Here is a 12,068-nt window from a genome sequence, read left to right as displayed (position 1 = left end):
CTGCATAGAAGCTAAGTTGTTATCTGGTTGTCTCTCCCCACTGTATTTGGACATGGGTGTTCCAGTCCTAATGTTCCTAAGTTAACTCAGTAGGTAAATCCAGTCCCAGGAAGGGATCATCCGAAGTGAGCCTTCTCTTCTTTCCAGGGCTTTTTCCCTGGGAAACTGCCTCCAATACAGCAGCCCAGAAAGTAGTTTCCAAGGCAGGAAGGACTCTTTCTCTAGCCATCTCCTCAGATATCTCCTGTCTCAACCTTACCAAAAGACAGAATCCCCAAATATGTATGGTAATGATCTCTTTTCTGCTTCTGAAAGTGGCCCTCATTCCTAAGATTATGGAGTTTGCGCTACTCCTGGGTCTGGGAGAGTTGAAAGTGGCCAGAGGAAGGCTGAGCCACCTCATTCAGGGCAGAATTAGAAGGGGAATAGTTTGAGTCTTCAGTGGTTGATAATGGCTAACTCCCTCCTGCACAGAGTGACAGCTAGGAGAGCCATCCCCGTTTCTAAGAGAGCCAACAAGTTCGCTTACTCCCTTAACTGGGATGCCTGACCTTTGAGCTTGTTGCACATTTGAATGGTAGATACTGTACAGCACTGTTCTTCCAAAACCATGCAGAGGGTCCCTGTGCTACAGTTAATTTACCTATGTCTCCGTGAGGGATCCCAGCGAGGGATCCATTTGATCTTGTAAGACCTTTATGGCAGTAGGATAGGACAAGGTCCTCAGCAAGCTTGCAGGAGAGCCTGCGGGAAAGTGTCATTCTGTAGCTCTTGTTCCTAACCCTGTGGCAGTTCCTATGCCTGCTAAGACAGGAACTAAGAGTAATTGTCATTTTTAGTCAATGGAGGTAGAAAGAGGAGGAAATGGCTGCTTGTTGGGAACAATTTTTGCATCGGGGCTAGATAAGCTACGGTATAAACTCCTGTCCAATTGGAAGGAAGGCACAGGAGGGCTTGTTCCTGCAAAGAACACACTCAGGGTAGTAAGGCAAGCAGCAAAATCAAGGAAGGAGTCGATGCCTATCAGTTATGAAAGTGCTAGGTCCTCTGAAGTACCAAATGGCAAATGCCATTCCTGTTAATGGCTGGAAAGTTGTGGCCGATGCACACCTTGTGTCTTGTTTTATTCAAAGTACTGTCTCTGTGCATGAAGGAAAGAACAAGTGCCTGTGATTGACAGTGATGTACTGGCGCTGAGTGGCTGGCGTAGAGCTAGCAGCCGTCATCCAGGCTAAGATCAGGACCTTGAGAAGGGGACGGCCTTCCCAGGTGTCAGAAGGCAGAATTTTTATTGTGTTCAGCGATAAAAGGGTCTGTTGAAGGCAGATTCAGACTGGTTTAGAGAAACCACTGTGCTGGGGGATTCAACCTCTAGACTTACCATCTACGATACAGGCAAAGTTACAGGGAGCAGGACTGCCCGTATGGTGACAGTATGATGGTGATCTCTAGCCTGCATGTAGAATGGTGCTCCAGTGATGAAGAAGTCTGAAAATACTGGACCAAAGTTGTCATGAGCAAGTGGTTTATATTTGGCTGTATATATTTGTATGAGAACTGCCAGGAGCAGTAAGGGCTGAGTAAGGGCTCCATCAGTAATGAGTGTAGAGATGCTGTATGAATTTAAAAAAAAGTGCTGTATCAAGAGTTCAATCACAAGGCTCTGCAGTTATCCCTAGGTAGTTCGGCTGCGAAAAAGAGCTAGGCACAGCCAGCTGGGGATCGGTGAGTAGACTCTAAGAGTGTGAATCCTCTGCCGTAGGTAGAGCTGAGGAAATGGTTTGAGGCTGCCAGCAGGTTGGAGACTAACAATCATAGGTAACAAGGCATATCAAGCAGCAAGGAGACTTTTTATAAACCATGTTAGAATTTTGATGGAGCAAGGAAATTGTGTAAGGCACAGAGACTGAGCCACAACAAGAGGGAAAATAACCAAGTGAGAACGCAGAACAGAAACCCAGCGAAGAGTAAGCGCACATTTATGCTGGGATAACTCAGCAGTCCCAGCTCAAGGAGTCTTCACTGCTGCCCAGGTACAGTTTGCTAAGTCTCCCCAGAGCAGTAAAACCCAGTTTTTGAATAGGTCAGAATTTAAAAGATGTCTGAAATACAATCCATTAAAGCAGTTTAAGTTATACTGAAGCATCTGGAAAGATCATCATTCTTTGTACTCATCAGAAGATGCAGAGCTGACAAGGCACTGCCTCACGATAACTAATGAACACGAGCAACAAGTCAGTCGTGACGACACATCGTAGAAATGCGCAGTGAAGCTTTCTCAAAGTAGCAGCCCAAGGCCCTCAAAAGGGCCAAGGGTCAAGCCAGAGGAATTACTGGCATGAGACTCCAGATTAGAGTCCCTGAAATGCCAGTTCTAAACTGGGTCCTTTTTCGGAAGGTACTATTGGGACTGATGGAGAAGCCTGAATGGGTGCTACAGATTAGATGGCAGCAATGTATATTCACTTCCTGACTTTGATGGCTGGTGATGGAGAAGAATATCCTCATGTGTAGGAATTCTACCTCAAAAGTATTTACGGTAAAAGACATGAGAACAGCCACTCACAGAAGTTTCAAGGCGTAAAAAAAAAGTTGTTTAGAAATAAAAATTTTATTTAAGTAAAGCTTTATTTTACAATAATTTTTTTTATTCTTGAAGAGTGGGGAGTTCTTCCACAATGTCTGCCAGGTAGGAGACTTTTTGGCTGTAGCTTGTCCTCATTAATTTCAAAACAAAATATTTACATGAGACCACATCTACGCTGAGCTCAGGGCGGGCATCTCAGAGCACCTGGGCTGCTTGACTGGCTTCCTGTGCTGGATTCACCACACTGGTTGCTGGGATGTCACTGGCTGAGGGACCGCTGAAGAGCTTCATACATTTTTTGATCCTTGGGGAAGGAAAAAAGCAGAACACAGAGCTAAGCAAAGGAGGCTATGAATAATATGGTGTGTCCACAGGTTCACATGCAGAAGTCCTAGGGTCTGGATATGAATATGTGGCTGTACTTGCAGATACGGCCTTTAAGGAGGTGATTAAATGTGAAGGCAGATGGTTGGCCCGTAACCCGAGTAACTGGTCTCCCAGTGAGAAGAGGTAGTTAAGACACAGATACACAAAGCGGGAAGACCATGTGAAGACATTAAAGCTCCCTGTGTGAGAACAGACGCTCAGAAAAACCAGTTGCTACCTTGCTCCAGGCATCAGATCTCCAGAACAGTAAGGAAACGAAATTCCTGTTAAGTCCACAGTCCGTGGTGCTGTTACGGTGCCCCTGGCTGAGGAACCCACTGCTGTGGGTGGAAGCTTCCACCCAGATTTTGGTAGAGCTGTGCTCCTGAGAAGGCAGTGAGTGAAGCTATGAGAATTAAAGCCCACAGTGCAGTGGAGACCGCAGAAAACTGGAGAAGCCAGCAACATGGAAGGTCCACTGAGGAGGGCCGCAGACACAAGGGGAGGCACCAAAAGAAAGACCACGGTAGCTGTGTCCGGAGATGCCGCAGTGGCAGGGCTGCCCAAGCCTCACCTCTCACAACTTGCCCTGGTCGCCAGAACAGAGCCAGAGGAATTGACGTGTGCCCCGCTGGGTTTTGGTATTGCTTTGGTGCCATTCCTTTCTATCCTACTCCTCCCTTGTGGAATAGGGATGTTTATTCTGTTCCAATTTGCCTTTAACTTTTACAGGGAATCACTAAGAATTTGCCTTGAGTTTCAGAGGAGACTTTGAACCTGAACTCTTCAGCAATGCTGAAACTTAAGATTCTGGTGATTCTTAAAGATGGACTAAACACATCTCAATAAAGAGATGCACACAGTCTCCTGGGCCAGGGGCAGAATGTTATGGTTTATAGGTCGGTGTCCTCCAAACGGCTCATGTGCTGACAGGTGGAGCTCTTGGGAGAGGACTGGACCTTGGAGGCACCAGAACTCATCTGCTGTTAGGAGGCAGGGCCTGGCTGGGGTGGGTCACCGAGAGTAGGGCGTAGAAGAGTGTATTTCCCTTCCCAGCTACTCTTCAGCTCCATTTCCTGGCTACCATGCATAAGCAGCTTCGCTCCACCTGAATCGTTCCACTATAAGGTTTCTATGTTTGAGCTTGCCCAACAGCGACTAAAACTTCTACAACATGAGCCAAGACAAACATCTCCTTTAAGGTGCAGGTGTCAAGTATTTTGGCCCAGTGATAAAGAAAGCAACTAAACCATTAAAAAAAACTGAAGTTAGGCATAGGTATTTAAAGACAGTTATCAGGTGAACAACATTTGATACTAGAGATTAAAGAGTAGGAAGGTAGGAATCAAGGAAGAAATGTCATTTGTCACTGATGGATGGGATATGGTGCCTGACAAGGGGACACTGCCTCTAGCAATTTGTATCTCCTGTGGAAACTCAATTTCACAAGAGTCACATGCCTGTATAGAAGAAAACTAGTGGTTTCCTTTGGAACTTTTATGATTATAGTTTATATACATAATTACTTGAAATCTAGAACTACTACAAGGTAGTTAAAGGTGATTGACAGGTTTTATTTTGGAGTCCAGAGAAGGGAAGGTTAGCTGTAACAAACCCTGTTCCTTCCCACCTTTCCTTGACCAAACAACTCCTTCCCTGATAGTAAAGGAACATTTTAAAATCCCACTTCTACTGCCCAGTGGTGGGAGGCCTCTCCAATGAGAAATCTTAAAAAGTTGGTTCTTATGAGAGGCCCAGAATTTCTAGATTTTGTGTTGAGCGCTAACCTGGACATATATCCTCAGCTCTGGGAGGACTGTTCCTGAGTGATTATCGAGTTGATGTTGTCACTGTGGGTCCTGGGGATCTCCACAACCACCTCAGGCTCCAGTTCTTCCATAAATGGAGATGAGGTAACACGCACCCTCTCTTCCTTTTCTCATAGATGATCTGATCTCTCTTTTCCTCTTTCGTATTTACACATTTCAGACCCTTTAGTCACACCTCTGCATTTAACAGTATTCTAACCCTTGGTCCTCACTACTCCTGGTTGCTGAGCCTTTGGATAAAAACTTACATAGCTATGTAGCAAGGCTCTGGTGGAAAAGGCAACTTTCCTCAAACCGCACCTGTCCTGCTTTTTCAGTGACTTGGCAGTAATGCAGGGTGGAATGTTCCCTATTTCTCAGTGACCAGGTTGTAAATATTTCCATATGGATTTTCTATTATTAATGTTACTACGGTTTTGTTCTGAAATAAAAATTCTGAATGTAAGTAAAAACAAGAAAGCCAACTGTGTTACATTTTTCTTTTGAAGATGTAAAATATTTACAAAGTTCAAGCTTTCTCACGAGTCCCTCCTCTTCACATGACCAGTGTATCTTCCTAGATTTCCTTTCTGCTTATATAAAACTGCTATAATTTATTATGTTTTACATAGATGGTAGAGTATTACAATGTAACTCCTAACCCGTTACGTAACAATGTAATTGGGAGAGAGTCTTCAGTTTGTAGTACAGTAACATTATAAAGGATTATATAGAAGTTTCAAGCTTAGGCATTATTATATATAATGTTCCAGTGAATTTTAAACTTTAGATGGATGTGCATAGCTCTGATGATAAATTCACAAAAAGAAGTTGGTGAGTCTCAGCTTTTGGTGCAACTGTAATCTTGGCAGCTACGTCAAACTGTCATCCAGAAGGGCTGACTAATGGACCCTCCCCTTCCCCCAGCTGTGTGTGAATGTGCCTATCTGTTCCTACTCTGAGAAAATGTTTTACAAGCCCCCTAGTCTATGCTATTTTTGGTATAGTAGCCCTGGCAAAGACACAGAGAAAGAGTAACTATTGCATTTAAAATAGAAAACCAATCCTGGAAGAGGTAAAATTAAAACTTTTCCACCTTTCAGAAAGTTCCAAAACTGCCCACAAGATAGTTATTAGTAGCATACTGAATTAACCAACTCTGCAAACGGATAACAGGGCCCCTGCTTCTCAACACTATTGCTAAATGACACCAAGATGAGGCTGTAAGCATGTTTCTTTTAGAACCAGATGAAAGAAATTCTTTTATACATAATTTTCTTATTATAAAATAGTGCTTATTAGAGAAATATGAGAAAATATAAATTAGCTGAAAATGAATAATTACTCTTACTACCCTAGTCTCCTACATGTTTTATATTACGATTTTTTAAATATTTAATGTTTTGGAGCTAGGCAATGCACTCCCATGATTCATGGTTTAAGAGGATGAGATGGTCCTCCTCTCCCACCCGTGAGCAGCCACACTATGGCTTCTAGAAGGGCCCTGAAGAGCCACTGATTTTCCAAACAGAAAAAAAATCTCTGGACCTTAAAATTAGTCCTTAGTTTTTTTTTTTTTTTTTGGTTTTGGTTTTTCTCCGGTACCGGGAACCGAACTCACGACCTTGCGCTTGCCAGGCAGGCGCTTTTGCCGCTGAGCTAAATCCCCAGCCCCAGTCCTTAGTTTTTTAAAGGATTAAATACAATAAAAATCAGTTTGGTCATCCATTTGCTTCATAGTAATGGTTCAAAATTCATACTATAGTACTAACTTATTCAAAAAAAGCAAGACCCTGGAAAAAAGGTGTAGTGATATAAAGATAGCTACCAAGGTCAAAGAAAAGAATGAAGAATGTAGACACAGACTCACGCATGTATGACCAAAGGATTCTCAAAAGGAACATGGCAGTTCACTGATAACAGAAATGTTGCTTCAACAAATACCAGAACAGATAGCCACGCAGATGTGGATAAAGGTTAACCATGACCTGGCCTATGTCACTAGTATAAAAATTACAGTTGCTCTTTTTCCTCCAATTCTTCACCTGCAGACTCAACCTAATGCAGGTTAAGAATATTCTGGAGAAGAGCTGTTTCTGTACTATCCAAAACTGTTTTCTTCCCATTATTTCCTTAATAATACTATAAAACCACAATAAGGCTCCAACAACTAATTACCAGCATTAACTGCACTGGGTATGACTAGTGATGTAGAGTTGATTTAAAATAACACAAAAGGATGGGTATACATTATGTACAAATGCAATGCAATTTTACATGAGAAAAACGAGCCGATACTAACAGAAAAATAGGCCTAAACATGAAAGTTAAAACTGTAATACTTGCTAAAAAACAAAACAAAAAAATTTGCGAACTTGCATAACCATAGCAAAAAAAATGATGAACTATATCTAAATGAAAAACTACTGTTCTCCAAATATCCTTAATATATATTTCTGATAAGACTTCAATCCAGGATTAATCACAAATTTTTACTGTAATTCAATTATGAAGAAATAGCTCAATAAAGAGCAAATGATGAGCCAGGTGCGGAGGCACATGCCTATAATTCCAGCACTTGAGAGGGTGAGGCAGGAGGACTGTGAGTTAGGAGGCCAGGGTGGGCTACATAGTAAGTTTAAGGCCAGCCTGGACTGTACAGTGAAACTGTCTCAAAAACTAACCATGCAACAAACAACAAAAAACAACAAATAATGATAAAAAAGCAGACATCTAACCTATAAACATAAAGATGTTCCAAATTTTAGTCATCTGAAAAATGCAGATTTAAACCACAGTGATACATTACGTACTATTCCACATCCAGCAAAATGTTAAAGACACAATATATGCAAGTGGTGTTAACAAAGTAGAGCAACGGGAGCTACCCGAAGACACCAACAGAACTGCCCTTTGGAAGCAGGCTGTGTGCAGGATCTCCACAGAGTAAAACACACACACTACACAACCCAGCAATTACTCACCTTGGCATTTAGTCGGGAGGAACAAAGATACAAGTTTATATTAATATGCGCCTGTGTGTGTATATATATATGTACATATATGTGTAAAATTTCCAGATAATTTTATTCATGAAAATCTGGAAACAACCCAAGTGTCCGCCACTGGTGAAAGGATAAGAACTCCACAGTACACATATACAATGGCACATTGCTCAACACAAAAAAAGACAAAACTCCTGAAAACATGTCACACTGACGAATCTCAAGGATACTATTTGTGTGAAATAAGCCAACAAGTATACACCCGGTCATTCCATGCACCAAATGCTCTACAGCAGGTTAAATTAAAAGTTCAATCATGGAAATCAGATCAGTGGGGTTTGGGAAGAAGCCCAATATAAAGGACACACACAGTTCCACAGTGATGCAAACATTCTGTTCTTTTGACTGCAGTGCTGCCGACCCTGGCCACAGCGCAAGGAATGGCGTATGTGAGCTTGTGTACTGTCATACATTAACTAAACTTCAACATGAAAAGTAAGCTCAGAGGGTAAGAGGAAAATGTGGAGTGATGCCAGTATGTCCTGAAACTCTGGTGGAGTAAGAAATAAGTTCAATGAAAAGAAGAATATTATTTCTCTGGGAGAACACTGTAGTACCAGTCCCTTTTTGATCAGATGACAAGGACAACAAGTTTAACTCCAAGACTTTCTGATTTCAATTTTATTCAAAGATGTTCAGTAAAATGAAAATATCTTCTCTGCTACGCTGAAATGCCTGAGCGGTAAAGGCGGACTGCTGTCTCTCCCACGGTGCTGACGGTGCGGGGAGGCTCACTGTGACTGCTGCAGTGGGAAAGCTGTGTGCCCACCGACAGTTCACCCACCCTAGTCCCCGGCCACTTATTTAGGTGAAAGTGACACGACGGTCAACTCTCAGAACACATGGACCTGAGCGCTGAAAACGGGCCTTGTTCCGTGCCAACACTTCTACACTCAGAGTTTTAAATCCAGAGTCATGAGAACTGCCTGGGTAATACATGGCTTATGATTGAAGGGAAGGTCTTACGATACTGTCAGTGAACAGATTCTCATGGCTAAGGCACGTTCTGGAAATAGCACAATGCCAAGTGATGAAAGTTACCACAATAATATCAGATTCAGGCATTTTTTAGAGCTGAGTGTTTGCTGCTGCCTGTCTTGGGGAGTGCCACAAATAACCTGACTGCATTGAACAGCACCAGTTTAAACTTACCACAGACACCACACCTGAGCACAGTAAGAAATGAACAGGTAGAACACGGCATTTTGGGTAAGGAGAAGTTAGACTGTTCACCCTTTTCCTGCTTTACTGTGAAAATATTTTTACCTCCCTGAAATGTAAGCATGAACTTCACAGCTTAGTTTGGGTATGCTTAAGTTCTAACAAAATAAGAAAAATTTGTCAAAAAAGATATAGGAACTCAAGTAATACTTCAGTGAAACTCATTAGGAATTATGAGATTGTGTGTGTTTACTCTCTCAGTAAGTTGTGGCCTGAGAAGGTAGTAAGAACTGTTTTCTAGTCAAAATAAAAAACTGTCAGGAACACACAAAGGCCATTATCGTGCTTTTTTCAGATCAAAATGTAACATGAAGTTTCAGAAAGCAGAAAGCGCACAGAAAGCATGATCTATAACATAATTTCACAATTTGTGGGTTCTTGCCTAATGGTATCACTTCAATGTCTTTTATCTTGAAACTGAGGAGTGTTTCTTACCTTTACTGATATAGATGGTTTCACTTTCTTAAAAGCTTCTTCAAAGTGCATATGACTAATCTTGAGCTCACCTGCGGAGCAAATACACACACAACACAGCTGATCCTACTGGGTTACAACTTAAATTTCTCTTGGAAAACATCAAGCCTTCAAAAGAACACGGCGATCAGGAGCATGATGGGCTCTTCTTCAACATAACAATCAAACCAGATATATTTTGCTCATCAGATTTAGTCCTGTACCAAAAGTATTCATCATTCCTAAGTAGATAACACTTCGCTTGGCTCTCCTTTGCCGGGCCACTATTTATGAAAAAGAACCTGAATTGTTAGTAGAATTCCAGTACATTTAATTGGGGATAGAACAGAGTTTTCCACAGTATATATTTAAGAGCACATTAAGATATAGAGTATTTAGCTATTAGGGAGTTACAATATCATGGTATGTTTTATATAAATATAAAATATTACAATACTGTGTCAGGGATTGTGATTCTTTACTAAGGGAAATAAAACTGCTAACTTACACATGGCTTGGAGAAGAATGTTCATAGAGTAACTTACCTGATGAGAACTTTATCTTAAAATAGTGAACTTTTTACACAGACGTTACCTCAGTATATGTAGCTGCAATGCAGGCACAAATGTGTCTGTTTTAGCCAAAAGCACCCAAATGGTAAAAGCGAAGACACTGTCACACGAAAGTGTGACGCAAAGCTGCTGCAATGGACCCAAATCATCAGTCAAATACGCAGACTTGGGGTTTCCTGTTTGCTTCACTTTACAGTGCTGGAGCCTGAACTCAGGCCCACCACAAGCAGAAGGCAAGCACTCTACTCCTCAGGGTTTGGGGTGTAAACACCAAGAAACACTCACACCAGTTTTGTATTTTGAAATTTCCAACGTACGAACAGCTTTTTCAATGTTCACTTTTCCTGTGTTCTATGCATTTTTAACCTCTCCAATTTAGGTTGTATTTAACAGGCAAGTAGGTATCACCTTAGTAAAAGAAAGACTTTTACAACTGTTAAGCAGACAGAACCCATGAAAACACTGCATTAACTCACTGTCTCTAACTGCTTGTAGGTGATGATGATATTTAATGTTATTTATTAAGAGAAGCACTGAACAGCTTTGTCATTACTATAATAGAGAGGCTGCACAATATTGCAGAGCAGTTTCTAAGGGTGGGGAAAATGGCGTCTTTTTTTATCACAGAAAAAGGATGCCAAAAATAGCCATTTCCCAGGGCAATAGTGCTTTTAATGATAATTAACTAAACTAAGAGAGTCTGGAGAAAACTGTACCTTTTCCATTTCCACACTTTTCTCTTGCCATTTCCTGTCTCAGGGCACAGAGAGAAGCTTCTCGTACCAAAGCAGAGAGGTCTGCACCCCTGTAACAAAAGATGTGCTCTTGTTTATTTATTATTAGATACTGCAAAGCTCAGAAGTCAGATGGCAATTTTCTCCTGTCCATATGAAGCGATGAGGAAGAAGACTGACCAACAAGCTGGGAAAACCTGATTCGGGTACACACAAAGGCAAGGTCAGCTCTTCTTTCTTTCATTGGAGTTTATATCTAGGTGACTCCCAAGAGCCTCCTGCTCCCACAGGCAGCACTGAGAAGAGAACCACAGGATGCTGTGACTGACTTGCTGTGAGGAGGCGGAGCCGGGTCAGGGAGGCACGGTGACCTGGAAAAGCGCATCTACCTCTGGCTTCTCCTCCTCGCTCCGCTTCCTGGCTGCCGCGGCCCCTCCAGCTGAGCCGCTGAAGAGACTGAAATTTCTCGTGTGAGCCAAAGTAAACCTCTCTTCCTTGAAGCTGTGTCTCACTGTGCCCCAGCAGTGAGGAAAGTGACTAAGACGCTCCTTTTTGTTTTCTTTGCAGACAAGATCGGGCGCGTTCAGGGTGGTATGGCCGTAGACTTGTTTTCTTTTCATTAAACCCTGGCCCATCACACTGAGTTACAGCCATTTTTTTTTTTTTTTAAAAGATGTGGTCTTGCTAAGTGGCTGCACTGACCAGGATAGACTTAAGCTTATGATCTCTATGGCTCAGCCACCTTGAGTAGGGGGATTCTAAGCATGCAGCACCAGCCACCAGAGGTTTTAGGTTTCACTTAAAATGCTTCTAACCTTTAGATGTGAGGGATTTATGGAGGAAGCAGTGCAATGAAAAATAAACATTTCTTTCCCAAGAGCTGTAGCAACAAAGGTGAATAGAAAACATCCAGGGGGGTAGAAACATACACATTATTTGCTGCAATATTTTCACAAATAAAAGCTGAAGTGCTGCCAGGCATGGTGGTACACACCTGTAATCCCAGCACTTGGGAGGCTGAGGCAGGAGGATTACCATGAATTACCATGAAGTCTGGGTTCCAACTACATAGCAAGACCCTGCCTTGAAAAACTCAAGTGCTGAGTAGCACATTTACATACTACATTAAAAAGTCATCTGCAGCTCCAAGTTGAGAAGCAGAAAATAAAAGCCCAGAAAACAGGCTTCACGCACTGGGTCCAAGCTGGAGGTGAGTGCAGATGTCATGGTTCTGTGATTATTCCAGCATACCGACTCAGCAT

The 12,068-nt window shown here is 42.1% G+C and overlaps 1 protein-coding gene across 1 annotated transcript in view; it reads right to left on the bottom strand.

Moving 5' to 3' along the window:
- Positions 1 to 2,592: 2,592 nt before the first annotated feature.
- Positions 2,593 to 12,068, bottom strand: part of Nvl (nuclear VCP-like) — a 58,211-nt gene continuing 48,735 nt past the window's right edge. Inside the window, exons 21-23 of the mRNA XM_005409226.2 lie at positions 10,789 to 10,877; positions 9,483 to 9,553; positions 2,593 to 2,891 (exon numbers count right to left, since the gene is read on the bottom strand). Coding sequence (XP_005409283.1) covers positions 2,847 to 2,891; positions 9,483 to 9,553; positions 10,789 to 10,877 — 205 coding nt within the window. The 3' untranslated portion in view covers positions 2,593 to 2,846. The remainder of the gene's footprint in view (positions 2,892 to 9,482; positions 9,554 to 10,788; positions 10,878 to 12,068) is intronic.

This window comes from Chinchilla lanigera, unplaced genomic scaffold, assembly GCF_000276665.1.
Source record: "Chinchilla lanigera isolate Chin_1 unplaced genomic scaffold, ChiLan1.0 scaffold00119, whole genome shotgun sequence".
Taxonomy (NCBI): domain Eukaryota; kingdom Metazoa; phylum Chordata; class Mammalia; order Rodentia; family Chinchillidae; genus Chinchilla; species Chinchilla lanigera.
This window is presented reverse-complemented; position numbering and strand designations above follow the sequence as displayed.